Here is a 14,362-nt window from a genome sequence, read left to right as displayed (position 1 = left end):
ATTATTCGCATCAAAAGGTCCTACTTACAATGGGTTTACACCCACAGGAATGAATTAGAGTTAAGAACATGTTCTTCTGGGGTACATAAAGTTTCAAACCACTATAGTACTTGAGGCTAGAAAGTCAATTTTGAGAAAAACATCTCACTTTTCCCTATCTGACATGATCATTCACTTTTGTCTTTCTTGGTTGGTGCCTTGGTATGTTCTCTCTGTCCTTCAGAATGTAAGAGCATGGGTGTCTCTCTAGGAATTTTCTTGATTAACTGATACTTTCCACTCTTCCCTATACAAGTTTAACCTGTGGTTAAACAACACAACCACCTTCAATTTGAGTGGTATTCCTCATTACCAGTGCAAATATTTTGCTGAAATTGCCTGCATAGGTAATGCATCTGTTTCCTGATGGCTACATCTTAATTCATGCTGTTAGGCTAGCAAGAAAAGACAAGTTAAGTAGTACCTGCCAAAAGGAGAAGCCTCCTTCAAGGGGCCAGCTGTCACTATATAGCAGAAAAGAAATGTTTGGGAACAAATGTCTTGACCTAGTTCCAAATGCCTACATGTGGGGAAAAACAAAAAACAAAGAAACAAAACATTTTCTATTATAATAGATTAATATGAAAGATAAAGTTTAAAGTCTTTCCAAATTATTTACTCATTCTAGAATTTTAATGTGTGAATATTTATTGTAATAAATTAGTTAAGAATTAGATACATTTTTTTCCTACATGGAACAGATTTTTATTCTATGATTTAATAACTAAAAGAGATGCCTTTGCCCTTATGACTTTAGAGATTTTAAAATTTTATAAACTTCAGAAATTAATAATCTATATCTTTTTTATACAAAACCGTTTTTAAGAGTTAGAGTAACAGTACCTCCTGTAGTACTTTGTACAATATTTAAGGACAGCGATATCTACAGTAAATTGTACATTCTATAAAATTCTTGACCAAAACTTCAAAACCAGAGATAGAAATTATTTGGATTTTGGAACTGCCAAAACTATGAAATTTCAATAAAATAATGCCACATATGACTTCAAATTAAATCCATTGAATATTTATTGAGAACCTGTTCTGTGCACAGCACCGTGCTAGGCTCCACCGAGATAAAGGGATAGTGATCAATAAGGACTAAAATCTGGGCATGAACGAAGCAAAGAGAGGTGAATGGCAAGCCTAGGGAACTTGGGCAGAGGCAGGTCCCCACCGCAGGTAAGGCCCAAGGGCGGTGGAGAAACTCAGGAAAGTGGGCGGCGCTTTTGGCCTCTCAGAAGCCGCTCTGCGCTCACTGCCTGCCTTTCCCCGCAATTCCGAGGTCACTGTCCAGGACAGGGGAAGGGTGCAGGAATATAACTGTACGCTTCCACCGCCCTTGTTCCGACTCTGGTGGTCAAGCCACGCTGGGGACTGATGTGGGGACTCCGTCGAGTTGAGGGTGAAGATATCTCACCATCAGATACCCAAAGAGTGATATTCTAGGGGCAATCCCTCCTCGGGCTATTGTGTCGTTGTTTATCAGGCCCGGGGAGGGCGTCAGGACAAACAGAACACTCCTCCCACGACAAATCAGGTCCTCGGTCGGCTGCGGAAGCCACCACGGCGGTAGCTGCTGTGTTCTCTGCACTGAAGCTGCAGACGCCGTAGGAATTGGGAGTCGGCTTCCGAGGAAAAGCAGCCCTTAAAGGTTGAGATCCCAGCTGTTAAAGCTCGGTTCCCCCGCCAGGTTCGGAAATCCGCCCGGTGCATCCCAGGGCCCCGCACCCTGCGGCGCCCTTGCGCGCGGACTGTGAAGCCGGCGGACTGCAAGCGCGAGCCGAGGGACCTGACAGCTGCCCACGCGTCGGCGCGGCGCGGCGCGCGCGAGGGGCGCTTTAAAGGCCCAGGCCCGCCCGCCTCCGGCGCGCCGCAATTGGCTGCAGGTGAGGGAGAGCGGGCTTGCTAGGTGATGAGAGGGCGGGGCTGCGCGTGCCATTCCCCGCGCCTCTCAGCTGCGCCGGTGACTGGGGCGGGGCTGACGGCCGATGGTGGGTGGTTGGGTGTGCGGGGTCGGCGAGCACGCGCGCGCGCCGGCCGCTGAGGTCCCTTGGGAAGTAGGGGAGCTCCCGACACTAACCCGCACGCGCCGTCCGGCGGCGCGCGCAAGACCGAAGGTGGTGAGGCGTGTGTGGTGTTCCGGGGCCGGGCGTGAGCGGGCAGTCCCTGGATGCTCGTCCTCCGCGGTCCTCCTTATCCTGTGTCCCTCCCCGCTCCATCCTTCCGTTGCTCTCGCGCCCCCGCGGGCACGCACGGAGCGAGAGTCCCGGGGGAAAGGGGTGAGGGCTAAGGGGATCGTACGAAACAAAGGGGGCGCGGGGCTCAGCCCGCCATGGCCTCCCGGAGCCTGGGCGGCCTGAGTGGGAGCCGCGGCGGCTGCAAGAAGAGCCTCAGCGCCCGCAATGCTGCGGTGGAGAGGAGGAACCTGATCACTGTGTGCAGGTACGGCGCTTTAAGCAGCCGTGCGCGGGCGGAGGCGGCCGCCGGCTCGGCGGGGGGCGGGCGCGCGAGCCCCCCAGAGCTGTGGACCCTGCGCCCCCGCCGCGACGCGAGTGTCCTTGGGCCGCTAGCGCCCTGGAGACGGGTGCGGGTGACGCTCGCCTGGGCTCTGAGTACCGCCGAGGGCCCAGACTTGCCGTCAGTTGCAGTGCTGAAGGCAGTCGAGGGTAGGGCTTGGGCGGGGCTGGGGGAGGATTTGTTTTGAATATTTGTTTTGAATGTGCGATCTAGTGTCAGAGTAAAAGCGGAGGACCAGGAGGAAGAGCTTTTCACTTAGTGCACATTAAGCCGTTTGCCAGTTTTCGGTAATTTTCAATAAAGTAATCGTTATTGTGATTGTTTATTGGGTTGACCCCGAATCTGAGTGCAGAATTTTGTTTTGGTAGGGGTGTGTGTATATGTTCACTCATTTCATCCCACGTATTAATTGAGTGCCTACTACATGCCAGGCGATGTTTGCATGTCCTTTCCACTTTTAAACCGCAGCGTTCGTGCTGTTTCTGCAGTTGTTATAAGAGTGGGAACTGTGGAGGATACCTAGTCTTTGTGTCAATAATTTATTCCAAAGTCTGCCTTTCCTTAAATATTTTCTAATTATAAATAGTAGTCTCTAACTCTAGGAAATACAGAAACTTAAAAAGAAAATAATCACTATGAGTATGCTGATGTATTTTCTTTAGCTCTTATTTTTGAGTATTAGAAATTGAAAACCTGGGCATCAGTTTCATTGAAACGTCTCTGAACCATTAAATTGTTTTAAAATCGCTGTGTCCCATTAAGCCCCTAATTATCAGTGATCAATAATCTTTTAAGAATCAGAGGATGATGAAACTTTTCTTCTTTGCAAATTATTTTTTTTTCCTTTTCTTTGGATAAGCATGTCTTGCATCTTAAGCCAAGTACAGATATTTATACTAGGATTTACGTTCAATAACTTCGATTTTTTTTTTTTAACTGGAACAGTTACAAATAGTCTTCTCTCTAGCAATGAGACCTGCTCACGGACAGTTAGGGCACTTTGAATTGTGAACAGTAAAATAAAATAGAGTCTGCTTATTTACTGTACAACCTTTTGAGGGGGATAGGCTTAAAATTTTTTAACATTTATGTAAATATTTTTTTGAAGTTAGGTAAATAAAACAATAAGCAAGGCTGATTTTCTTACCTTTATTTGACATATTAAAAATAATTATTCTAGAGGGAGAGAGGGAGAGAACAGTCTCCAGCAGACTTGAATACATGCATGCTTCTTAGGACAGTGTATCCCCCAACAGCTTCATCAGAGCTAAACTAATCTAAGCTTCATAAAGACAGCCATCTGTGTGCTTTATTATTATTTTTTAAATTGCAGAAATTGTGGGTTTACAGAAAAAAATCATCCATAAAATATAGAGTTCCCACATACCACCCTATTATTAACACCTTGCATTAGTGTGGTATATTTGTTACAATTTATGAAGAAATTAAATTGTACTATTACCTATAATCTGTCGTTTACAATAGGGTTCACTGTATAATCCACAGTTTTAAAATTTTTATTCTAGAAACATATATACAACCTAAAATTTCTCCTTATAACCACATTCACATATAATTCAGTGCTGTTAATTATATTCACAATGTTGTCAATCACCATTATCACCACCATCTATTACCAGAACTTTACAATCAATCCCAATAAAAACTCTGGACAATTTAAGCATTAATTCTCATTCCCTATCCCCACCTGGGCCCCTGATAACCTTTATTCTAGATTCTGACTCTAGGAATTCGCTAATTATTTCATATAGGTGAGATCATACAATATTCTTTTGGGTCTGGCTTATTTCATCTGTGAGCCTTTTGCTAATTTTCTTTTTTAACTCTTCCTAATATAGCATCTGATACTCAGTAATATTTATTCAAAGAATAAATTCAGTGGCGCGTATTTTTCCTTTTGTTTCTCCATTTTTGTCTTGGCTGGCTTTATATAAATTTATTGTTTATTTGTGCATTCATCAAACTGTTCAGGAGAAGAAAAGTACTTATATCTCAGGCTTATTTAAATAAGAACATATTAAGTAATGTTTAAGAAATTTCAGTCACATTGATTTGTGTGGACAGCTGTCTGGGCTAGCTGTATTTCATCAGTTTCATTTGTACAATTATTTTCTACTATGAAATGACTATAAGTGCTGACTTTAAAATTTGCACATACATTTAGTATAGTAGCTAAAATAAATTCAATTAATGGTGTAGATCTCAATTTCTATATTTTTATATGGATAATATTATTAAGATTGTTCCCCATATCCAAATAGTTGATGGTGCATATAAATTGATATCTATGTTTACTAATGGGTTCTATTTGATAGGCATTGTCTAAAAGGCATTGACTTTTTGAAAAAAAGTATCTGCGGGTATTTGTGTATTTTAAGTAGCCCCTCGTCAGATCCAGCAATATGAACAAATCAAATGTTTATGTATTTCTACTTTTTAGTTACTAAACCTGGTATACCTTGCCTATTTCTCTCAATAAATTCATTTTTTGTTTTAGAATCAGAGGCGATTTGATATTTAAGTTGGAAAGAAGGTGGTTTAGTAGAAATGTAACTGGTTCTTACTTATTTTGTCTTTAAGTAGTTGTGGGTCTTTGAACAGCCACGCAGCTTCTTGTTTTCTATTCTGTAAGATATTGTTGGACTAGATCATTGGTAAGCTGCAAGGACAGTTCTAACCTTAATGGCCTTGCAAAATGTGTTCATATTTGGTTTTGAATTTTTCTAAATCTGAGCAGCATAGTGGTAGATATATGTTTAGTGTTAGATAGGTGGGTCATGTGCAGTTTTTTCCCTGTAAACAAACATTTTTAATTGTATCTTCCATTTTGTGATTCTCCATTTATGTTCTCTAAAAACAAACAATTTACAAAGCAAAACAAAAAAACCAAAACCCCCACCATAAATCATTCTCTTTTCTCTAATAATACTTATACTGTATTGCTTTTCCTTACCCCTTAAACAGTTTATACATATCCTCATTTTAGGCTTAAAGCCTTGTCAAATCGGTATACAGTTCTTAGTTTTCAAGCCTTATACAAGTACAGTATTGTTACAGTTCTGAACTTTGGAGATATGGGTTGTTTGGTTAAGTAGCATGATCAGGAAAAGGACTGAATTGAATATTGGTTATTTGTGATTGTCTTTGTGTGTAATTGTTTCATTAGTTTTTTTCAGTGAACATTTACATATTGTAGACTAATAATATTTGTATGGCAGTTATATAAGCACACAAGTACTGTTTTACATATTGTTTACTGACTCTGGTCAAGGGAAAGAATATCACTTGAGGATCATCAGTCTTCTACACTAAATTCCAAAATAGTCCTAAACTGATTTGCAAACTGTGCACCAATTAGTATTTTCCCTGCACATTCTGTCATTTTGAACTTTGAAAAATTAAATTGTTAAAGTCCTTCGAACTTTTTTAAACCTGAATTTTCCACTCATAGAAAATCAGGCTTTAGTATTTTATTTAGTCATTTTTAAGCTCCACGGTTTATTGAAAATCTTACATATTTCTTTAATTTTTGTTTTGTTAACAAAGAGAATTAAAATCCAACTTCTCTACCTATAGATTAAAAATGTCTTCTGAACAAATTATTTAAAATATACATAATTACAGTGTATATGCATAGAAGAGATTTTAAAATAATATATATAAAACTTTTAAATCCACACTTAAACAGAAACTCCCTATGTGAGTTAGTTTTCCTTTCTTAGGGATAGACAGAACTGAAGTGACTAATAACAGTGATTTAAGAAGAGTGTGATGCAGCTAAGCAAGGTAGAGATGGGTGATGATTTTCAAAATTAAAGTACTTTTAATAACATGTACATAATCTTTGTTTTGTATAGGTCAAGATGTTTTAGAACTTGAATGTTATTTCAAGTAAGTAGCCCCTGTTACTTTTGTTCTCATTAGGAAATGAGGTACTATACAATTATATTTTCCGTGTAACTGATGTTTGAGTTTAGCTTACAATTCTTTCACCAGTCATGGTACTTTACTCAGCATTTATTGTGGACTGTAATGTTCAAATTCAATAGAAGTTTGTAATTTATGTGCCCAAATTTAAACAATAAAAACAGTATTTTTAAAACATTAAATTGTTTTTTAAAAAGGATTGCAAATTTCTCTATTTAAAAAAAAAACTTATAGCGTAATTTAATGTTTATTAATGATTTTACTCTGAATCTGCTTTTATTAATATGCCCACCCTGCAGTGGCTGCCTTCGGGGACTCTTGAAATATGTAGTTTTTTGCTAAATGGCCCCAGAAGACAGTGTGCTTGGAGTTCTTCGTCTCCTTTTGCATTTTATTTTCTTCTACCAAATTAGCTGTAATTTCTTACAAGTCTGCCTGTTTGTAACAGCTCTTTTCTTCCTGCCTGGTATCCTTTCTGGCTGATTACGATCTGTGTGGACTAGGAAAGCAAATAACCAAATTTACCATTGTGTTAAAATAAAGAAGACCACCCAAAGGCCTGATGGGGACCTTTAGCACTCAAAGCCTCTTGACATTGTGGTTGTTGAGTAAACAGAAAATGAGCTTGGGCAATTTCTAGGCAAGTGAAATGTTATTGAATATTATTGGCAATATACTCTTGTGGCTCTCCTTGTTTCTGTTTTCTTGAATATGCTTCATAAGGCAGTTCATACCATGGCTATAGTGATTATAATATTTTTGGCTAAAGTTCTTTTAGTCTTACTATATGTGGTAGAATTTTGGATTTGGACTTGCAACATTAGTTATATTGCTTTGAAGCACGTTCAGTTTAATTTCCAAGGATTCTTAGGGCTCTGCCAATAGGTGTTCGTAATGCAGACAAGAGTATTTTCTTTTCAGCTGCTAGTCTTTGATAGCCTTCTCAGCATTCTCAAAGGGTCACTAACTCTTCCCCTATCTAACCTGGGTTTGTGCTCAACTGCCAACAGAATGACTGTTCTCCAGGCCTTTATGGGGGATGGGGTAGATTCTTTCTTAACCTCCCTGCTGCTTGAGATTTGTCAAAAGCTCCCTTGAGATAAAATATTCAAGGCGAAATGTTTGGAGGGCGTTCAGTCTTATCCACTCCTATTCACTCTTACCGGTTTATAAAATACATCCCTGACTCTTGCCCATCACTGGAGAGTGCACTGCACTGTCCTATCCCCGGCTGCGTTGCCCTTATTCCCTAAGTCTGCATTGAGGGTCATCATGAAAAGCAGTCACAGAGTCTCCTTGAATTGTTGACAAGAATATTGTTCATTATGCCAAAGAGTGTGCTCTTTTTTGAAGACTCTTATGAGAATATCTTATAGTAATGCTAAGAATTGTATTTCTAAGCAATTGAATTGTTTTATATCTACTGGACAAAAATGCCTGACAAGTTCTCCCATTTCAGTGTTTGTTAGATATCTTAGTGGCCAACCTCTACAAGATAGGCAGAACATAATAATGCATTTAGATGTATTCCTAACTCCACTTTGCCCCCACATTTTTAATATAAAATTTTATCAACATATAATATGCATGCAGAAAAGTACACATGCATATGTGTATAGATCAGTGAGTTTAATGCAGTGAGAACACAGCCTGGTAACTAGCACTCAGATCAAGAAACAGAACATTATCAGAATGACCAGAAACCTCCACCTTGCCTTTTCCAGTTACTTCCTCTATTAAGGGCAACCAGTCTCCTGGATTCTAGCATCATCATTTAGTTTTGCCTGTTTTTGAAATTTAAATGAGTGGAATAATATAGTATGTAGCCTATTTTGCATAACATGTTTATGAGATTAATCCTTTTGGTTGTGTGTAACTGTACTTTTTTCTTTTCATTTCTTATATGAATAATACAGCACAATTAATTTATTCAGTCTACCATTGCTAGACATTTACGTTGTTTCTACTTTTTAACTACTGCTAATTGAATATTCTTTTCAAGAATATACACACAATTTTGTCAGGCATATATACCTAGGAGTGGAATTGCTGTGTCATATGCCTATGTCCAGCTTTTAATACATAATGACAACAGTTTTTCCAAAGGAGTTATACCAGTTTATCTAATAATGAAATGTACAAGAGTTCCAATTGTTCTACATCCTCATTAACATTTGAAATTTTTTTCATTTTATTCATTCTGATGTATTTTAGGGGTATTATTCTGTGGTTTTAATTTGCATTTCCTTCTTGCCTCATGAAATTGAACATCTTTCCATAAGTCTGCTGGCCATTTCGAAATCCTCTTTTGTGAAATGCCAATTCAAGTCATTTATCTTTTGGGTTCTCTGCCTTGCCCCCCCTCCCGCCCTTATTGTGTTGGAGTTCTTTCTACATTCTGTATGTGTATTTTTTGTTGGATATATGTATATTTTAATAGTGTGTTTTGATGAATAGAATTTCTTAATTGTAAAGTAGTTGATAAATTTCCTTCGTGGTTAGAGCTTATTGTAACTTGCTTAAGGACTCAGCTGACCCAAAAGTTATGAAAATATTTTCCTGTTTTCTTCTAAGAGCTTTTGTTTGTTTTTATTTAGATCAACAATCCACCTGTTGCTTATTTCTGTTAATGGTGTGATGTGCAGGTATGCAAAGTCAAGATTAAAAATTTCCTTAAGGAAAACCATTTGACATAGCTCTATTAATTGAAAATGCCATGTACTCAGGTGTCACATTTATCATAAATCAAGTAATTGTATCATTTTGAGTCTGTTTATATACTCCTTATGTTCCGCTAGGCTCTCTGTCTCTCCTTGAGCTGATACACTGGCTTAATACCTGTAATTTTATGTCTTGATGTTTCATAATATAAGTTCTCTGCCTTTATTGTTCTTCAGGATTGCCTTGGCTATTCAAGACCTTTTACAAACTACATTTTGGAATAAGCTTATCAATTTCCATTTTTTAAAAATCCTGCATTTTGATTAAGCTTGCATTGGATCTAAAACCCTGAACTGATTAAGATGGTGGGGTGAGATGCACAAGGACTGCATCCCCGCACAGAAACTTTGAGCAGTGAAAATGGAAGAAATAACTTTCTCAAAACTCCAGAAAATAGCAAAAGGATTGCATTAACAGGATGTGTGCCGATGAAGAAAAAAGCAACTTCTAAACAGTATGATATCCTAGTAGTCTGGTTGGTCACTCCCCCAATTCCCTTACTGGCTTGACATGGAGCCAACGCGTACTTCAGTATGGGGTCCTGGTTCTGGAGGGAGCAGAGTAACCTTGGCTCACATAGTAGAGTGTTTGTATATCTGTGTCATTCTGTCTGGGGACAGACATATATCACAGGCTTACCACCCCAGAGCTTACCCTGTGCCTAGAGGTGGCTCACAGAGCTCTCCTACAGAATGCTATAGGAGAACAGTCAAATTGCCAGTACCTGGGGCAAAGAAATGACAGCTGTGAGCCATACAGTGTAGCATCCAGGACAACAAGTCAGCACCTGCTTAGGGGGATGAGGACCTTCAGATATGTAAATGGGGCTATTCTAGAGCCATATGTGCATAATGCCCAAAAAATAAAATTCATGCTTTAGCCTCTGGCTGTTTTTGAATCTAATTGTATGACAAAAGTCTGATGGAGAACAATTTCATAGGCCAGTCTGCAAACACTAAGAAAGTTATTTTCTTCTTTTTACTTTTTTCTTTTTTGTTAGTGCCTGGCAATCCAGGAAATTTGACATAATCCTAGCTGGATACAAGCTTGAGGAATAGACACCTCAGAGTCTAAATTCCAGCAATAACATATTAAAATATCAAAACGCCCAGGTTTCAACAAATGATTACAAAATATACAAAGAAACAGAAAGTGATGGCCCAGGTGAAGATTAACCATTAGAAACCATCAGTGAGGAGGATCAGACCTAGGACATACCAGACAAAGACTTTGAAAAGGTGGTTCTAAATATGCTCAAAGAGCAAATAAGACATGGGCAGACTACTAAAGGAAATCAGGAAATGAACACAAAGAGAAAATAAAAAAGATAGAAATTATGAAGAGGAACCAAATAGAGTTGAAGACCACAGTAGTGCAAATCAAAAATTCTGTAGCTCAACAGCAGATTGGAGCTGGCGGAAGAAAGATTCCATGAACATGAGATAAGACAATTGAAATCGTTGTCTCAGGATAAGAAAGAATGAAGAAAAATGAACAGAGTCTGAACAAGTGTTGTACCAGTATATGCACTGTGGGAGTCCCGTAAGGATAAAAATGAAAGCAAAGTGTAGAGAGAATATTTATAGAAATAATGGTTGGAAACTTCCCAAGTTTAATGAAAGATATGAATAAACACATCCAAGGAACTCATCAAACCTTAAAGAGGATAAGCCCAAATAAACCCATGACACAGCTTATTATAATCAAACCATTGAATCCCCAAGATAGAGAATTTTGAAATTCACAAGAAGAAACAATATGTAAGTACAAGGGAGCTTCAGCAAGATTAAGTGCTGATTTCTCATTAGAAACATGGAGGCAAGAAGGCAGTGGGATGACATATTTAAAGTGCTGAAAGGGAACTATTGCCTACCAAGAATTTTATATCTGGCAAAATTGTCTTTCACAAATGAGGTAAAGAGACACTGAAGTAATTTGTCACCCCTATACTGGCTCTACAAGAGATGCTAGAGAGAGTTCTGCAGGCTGTAAGGAAAGGACAACAGATCGAACCCATATAAATAAAGATTTCTAGTGAGGGTAATGATAGGCAAATGTAAATGCCTGTATTATTGTATTTTTGGTTTGTAACTCTACTTTTCACTTCCTACAGGATCTGAAAGGTAATATATAAGATGTAATGATAAATCAGTGGTTTTTGACTCATATGTATACACATATGAAGGTGGGGGAGTGGAGGGATGCAGGGACATAGTTTGCATGTACTATTGAAATTGGATTGGTATCAGAGCTAATGAGATTGCTTTAGATTTAGAATGTTATGTTTAAGCCTACAGTAACTATAAAGAAAATATCGGAGATTGCCACCTCATAGAAACAGAAATGAAAGTATGTATTTCTAGGGGTGGGAACCAGGGGAATGGGGTGTTTAATGCATAATGGGTATAAGTTTTCAGTATGTGGTGATGGGAAGTTTCTGGTAATGGAAGGCGGTGAGTGTAGTGTAAAATTTTAAATGTGATTAATTCCACTGAATAGTATGTTTAGGAGTGGGTGAAATGGGATAGTTTATGGTGTACATATGTTTCCACAATTAAAAAAATAGCAACTAAAGAGACAGTGGCAACTAAATATAATACATGATTCTGGACAGGATGAAATGGGGAAAAAAGGCTCAAAAGGACATTATTGGGATATATGAAAAAAACAGAATATAGACTATAAGTTTAATAACAATGTATAGCATTTGACATAGTTATAAATTCCAAAAATAGATATTGGGACATGTTTGTAAACTGATCTGAACCTGGGCATGATTAAGTTATGATTAGGGCTTTGGTTGGGCCATGTCATTAGGGTGTTGATTCCCCACCCACCAAGGGTACGGCAAAGAACAGAGTCGAGGGTTTTTGATGTTGGAGTTTGATGCTGAAGCCTTAAACTGGGGCCCCAGGAAGTAAGATCACAGAGGAAAGAGAAGCAAGCCCCAGGAAGAGAGGAACTCTGAGCCCAGGAAGAAGCAAGCGCTGGGAAGAGAGGAACCTTGAATCCAGAGAGAAGCCAGATTCTGGAAGGGAAGAACCCAGGAAGCCTGAAGCCTTGCACACATTGGCAGCCATCTTGCTTCAACACGTGAAAATAGACTTTGGTGAGGGAAGTAACTTCTGCTTTATGGCCTGGTATCTGTGAGCTCCTACCCCAAATAAATAATCTTTATAAAACCAACCAATTTCTGGAATTTTGCTTCAGTACACCTTTGGCTGACTAATACACAATGTAATTTCTTGAACTTGATAATGGTACTTAAGGTAGTTACATAAGCAAATATCTTTGTTTTCTGAAGTGTACAAGGAAATATTATCTGTTAAAGGGGTATAAGGTATATAACATACTCTCAAATGTTCAGAAAATAGAGATATGGAAAAGGAGACAAAATGTTAAAGTTGGTGGATCTGGGTATCTGGGGATGGAAGTATGTTGGAGTTCTCTGTATGGATTTTGTAATATTTTTGCAACAGACTTGTAAATTTGAAATTATTTTTAAAAAGTTTAATAAAAAGGATTGCACTGAATCTATATATCACTGACATATATACAGTGGTAAAGCTTGCATGTAATCCACAAACATGATATATAGCCCTCCACATATTTAGATATTTTAAAATTTCTATTATGTTTTGAAGTTTTGCACTTATACATCTCTTGTTAGACTTATTGTGTATTTGATACTTTTTATGGAGCAACTTAAAAGTGTCCATTTTCTAGATTTTTTTTGCTGGCATATAAATATAAAATTGATTTTTTAAAATGTGGGTCTCTTATCCAGCAATCTTACCAAATTTACTTATTCTAATAGATTTTCTGAAGATTATAAAAATTATTTTCTGAGTATACATTCAAGTCATTTGCTTGGTCTTTATTTAGTCTTTATGCTTTTTCTTTTTTTCTTATTGCACTGGTTAGGACTGCTAAGATATCATTGCAGAAAGGATTCAAAATTTCACCATTAGGTACAGTACTTGCAGTAGGTTTTTTTTTACTATTTTTAAAATTCCTAGATTGCTGAGATTTGTGGATATGTTATACTGTATTATTATTATTATTTTAAGGTTTATTTTTAAAATTTTATTTCTCTCTCCTTCCTCACCTCCCCCCAGGTTGTCTACTCTCTGTGTGCATTCGCTGTGTGTTCTTCTGTGACCGCTCCAGGAATCTGTGTTTCTTTTTGTTGCGTCATCTTGTTGTGTCAGCTCTCCGTGTGTGTGGCGCCATTCTTGCGCAGGCTGCACTTTCTTTCGTGCTGGGCGGCTCTCCTTACGGGGCACACTCCTTGCGCATGGGGTTCCCCTATACGGGGGACATCCCTGCGTGGCAGGGCATTCCTCGTGCACATCAGCATTGTGTGTGGGCCAGCTCCACACAGGTCAAGGAGGCCTGGGGTTTGAACCTTGGACCTCCCATGTGGTAGGTGGACGCCCTATCCATTGGGCCAAGTCTGCTTCCCTGTTATACTGTATTATGAAGTTCTGTTTCTGTTAGTGGTGAATTATACTTATTGATTTTTTTTCAAGGTTTATTTATTTCCCCTTTACCCCTCCCCCATTTTCTGCTCTCTGTGTCCATTCACTGTGTGTTCTTCTGTGACTGCTTCTATCCTTATCAGTGGCACTGGGAATCTGTGTTTCTTTCTGTTGCGTCATCTTGTTACATCAGCTCTCCCTGTGTGCAGCACCATTCTTGGGCAGGCTGCACTTTCTTTCGCGCTGGGTGGCTCTCCTTATGGGGCGCACTCCTTGCGCATGGGGCTCCCCTATGCGGGGGACACCACTGTGTGGTACGGCACTCCTTGCATGCATCAACACTGTACATAGACCAGCTCCACAGGTGTCAAGTAGGCCCAGGGTTTGAACTGCGGACCTTGGATCAGTGGGTTAATATTCTATTTTGGATTTTTGCATATTTAAAGTATAGATTGTTTTGTAATTGTGCTTTCTTATAAAGTCCTTGTCAAGTTTTCTTTTCTTTTTTTTTTTTTGAGGTACAGGGAACTGAGGATTGACTGGGACCTCATATATGGGAAGCTGGTACTCATTTACTGAGCCCCATTGGCTTTCCTGAGTTGGTTTTTCTCATTTGTTTTGCTCGTTTGCTTGCTGTTGTTGTTTTCCAGGAG

General features: G+C 38.8%; 2 protein-coding genes across 17 annotated transcripts in view; one reads left to right on the top strand and one right to left on the bottom strand.

Moving 5' to 3' along the window:
- Positions 1-14,362, bottom strand: part of ABCB1 (ATP binding cassette subfamily B member 1) — a 290,971-nt gene that overhangs the window by 184,239 nt on the left and 92,370 nt on the right. The window lies entirely within an intron of this gene.
- RUNDC3B (RUN domain containing 3B) overlaps positions 1,860-14,362 on the top strand; it is a 256,564-nt gene continuing 244,061 nt past the window's right edge. For 13 of the 16 annotated variants that reach the window (XM_058297060.1, XM_058297051.1, XM_058297057.2 and 10 more), the window contains exon 1: positions 1,957-2,484. In XM_058297060.1, the coding sequence (XP_058153043.1) occupies positions 2,375-2,484 (110 nt within the window). In that variant the 5' untranslated portion in view covers positions 1,957-2,374. Of the gene's footprint in view, positions 2,485-14,362 lie in introns of all 16 variants that reach the window. The other 3 variants (XM_058297049.2, XM_058297056.1, XM_058297053.1) reach the window with 3 other exon arrangements.

Source organism: Dasypus novemcinctus, chromosome 5 (assembly GCF_030445035.2).
Source record: "Dasypus novemcinctus isolate mDasNov1 chromosome 5, mDasNov1.1.hap2, whole genome shotgun sequence".
NCBI classification, from domain to species: domain Eukaryota; kingdom Metazoa; phylum Chordata; class Mammalia; order Cingulata; family Dasypodidae; genus Dasypus; species Dasypus novemcinctus.
This window is presented reverse-complemented; position numbering and strand designations above follow the sequence as displayed.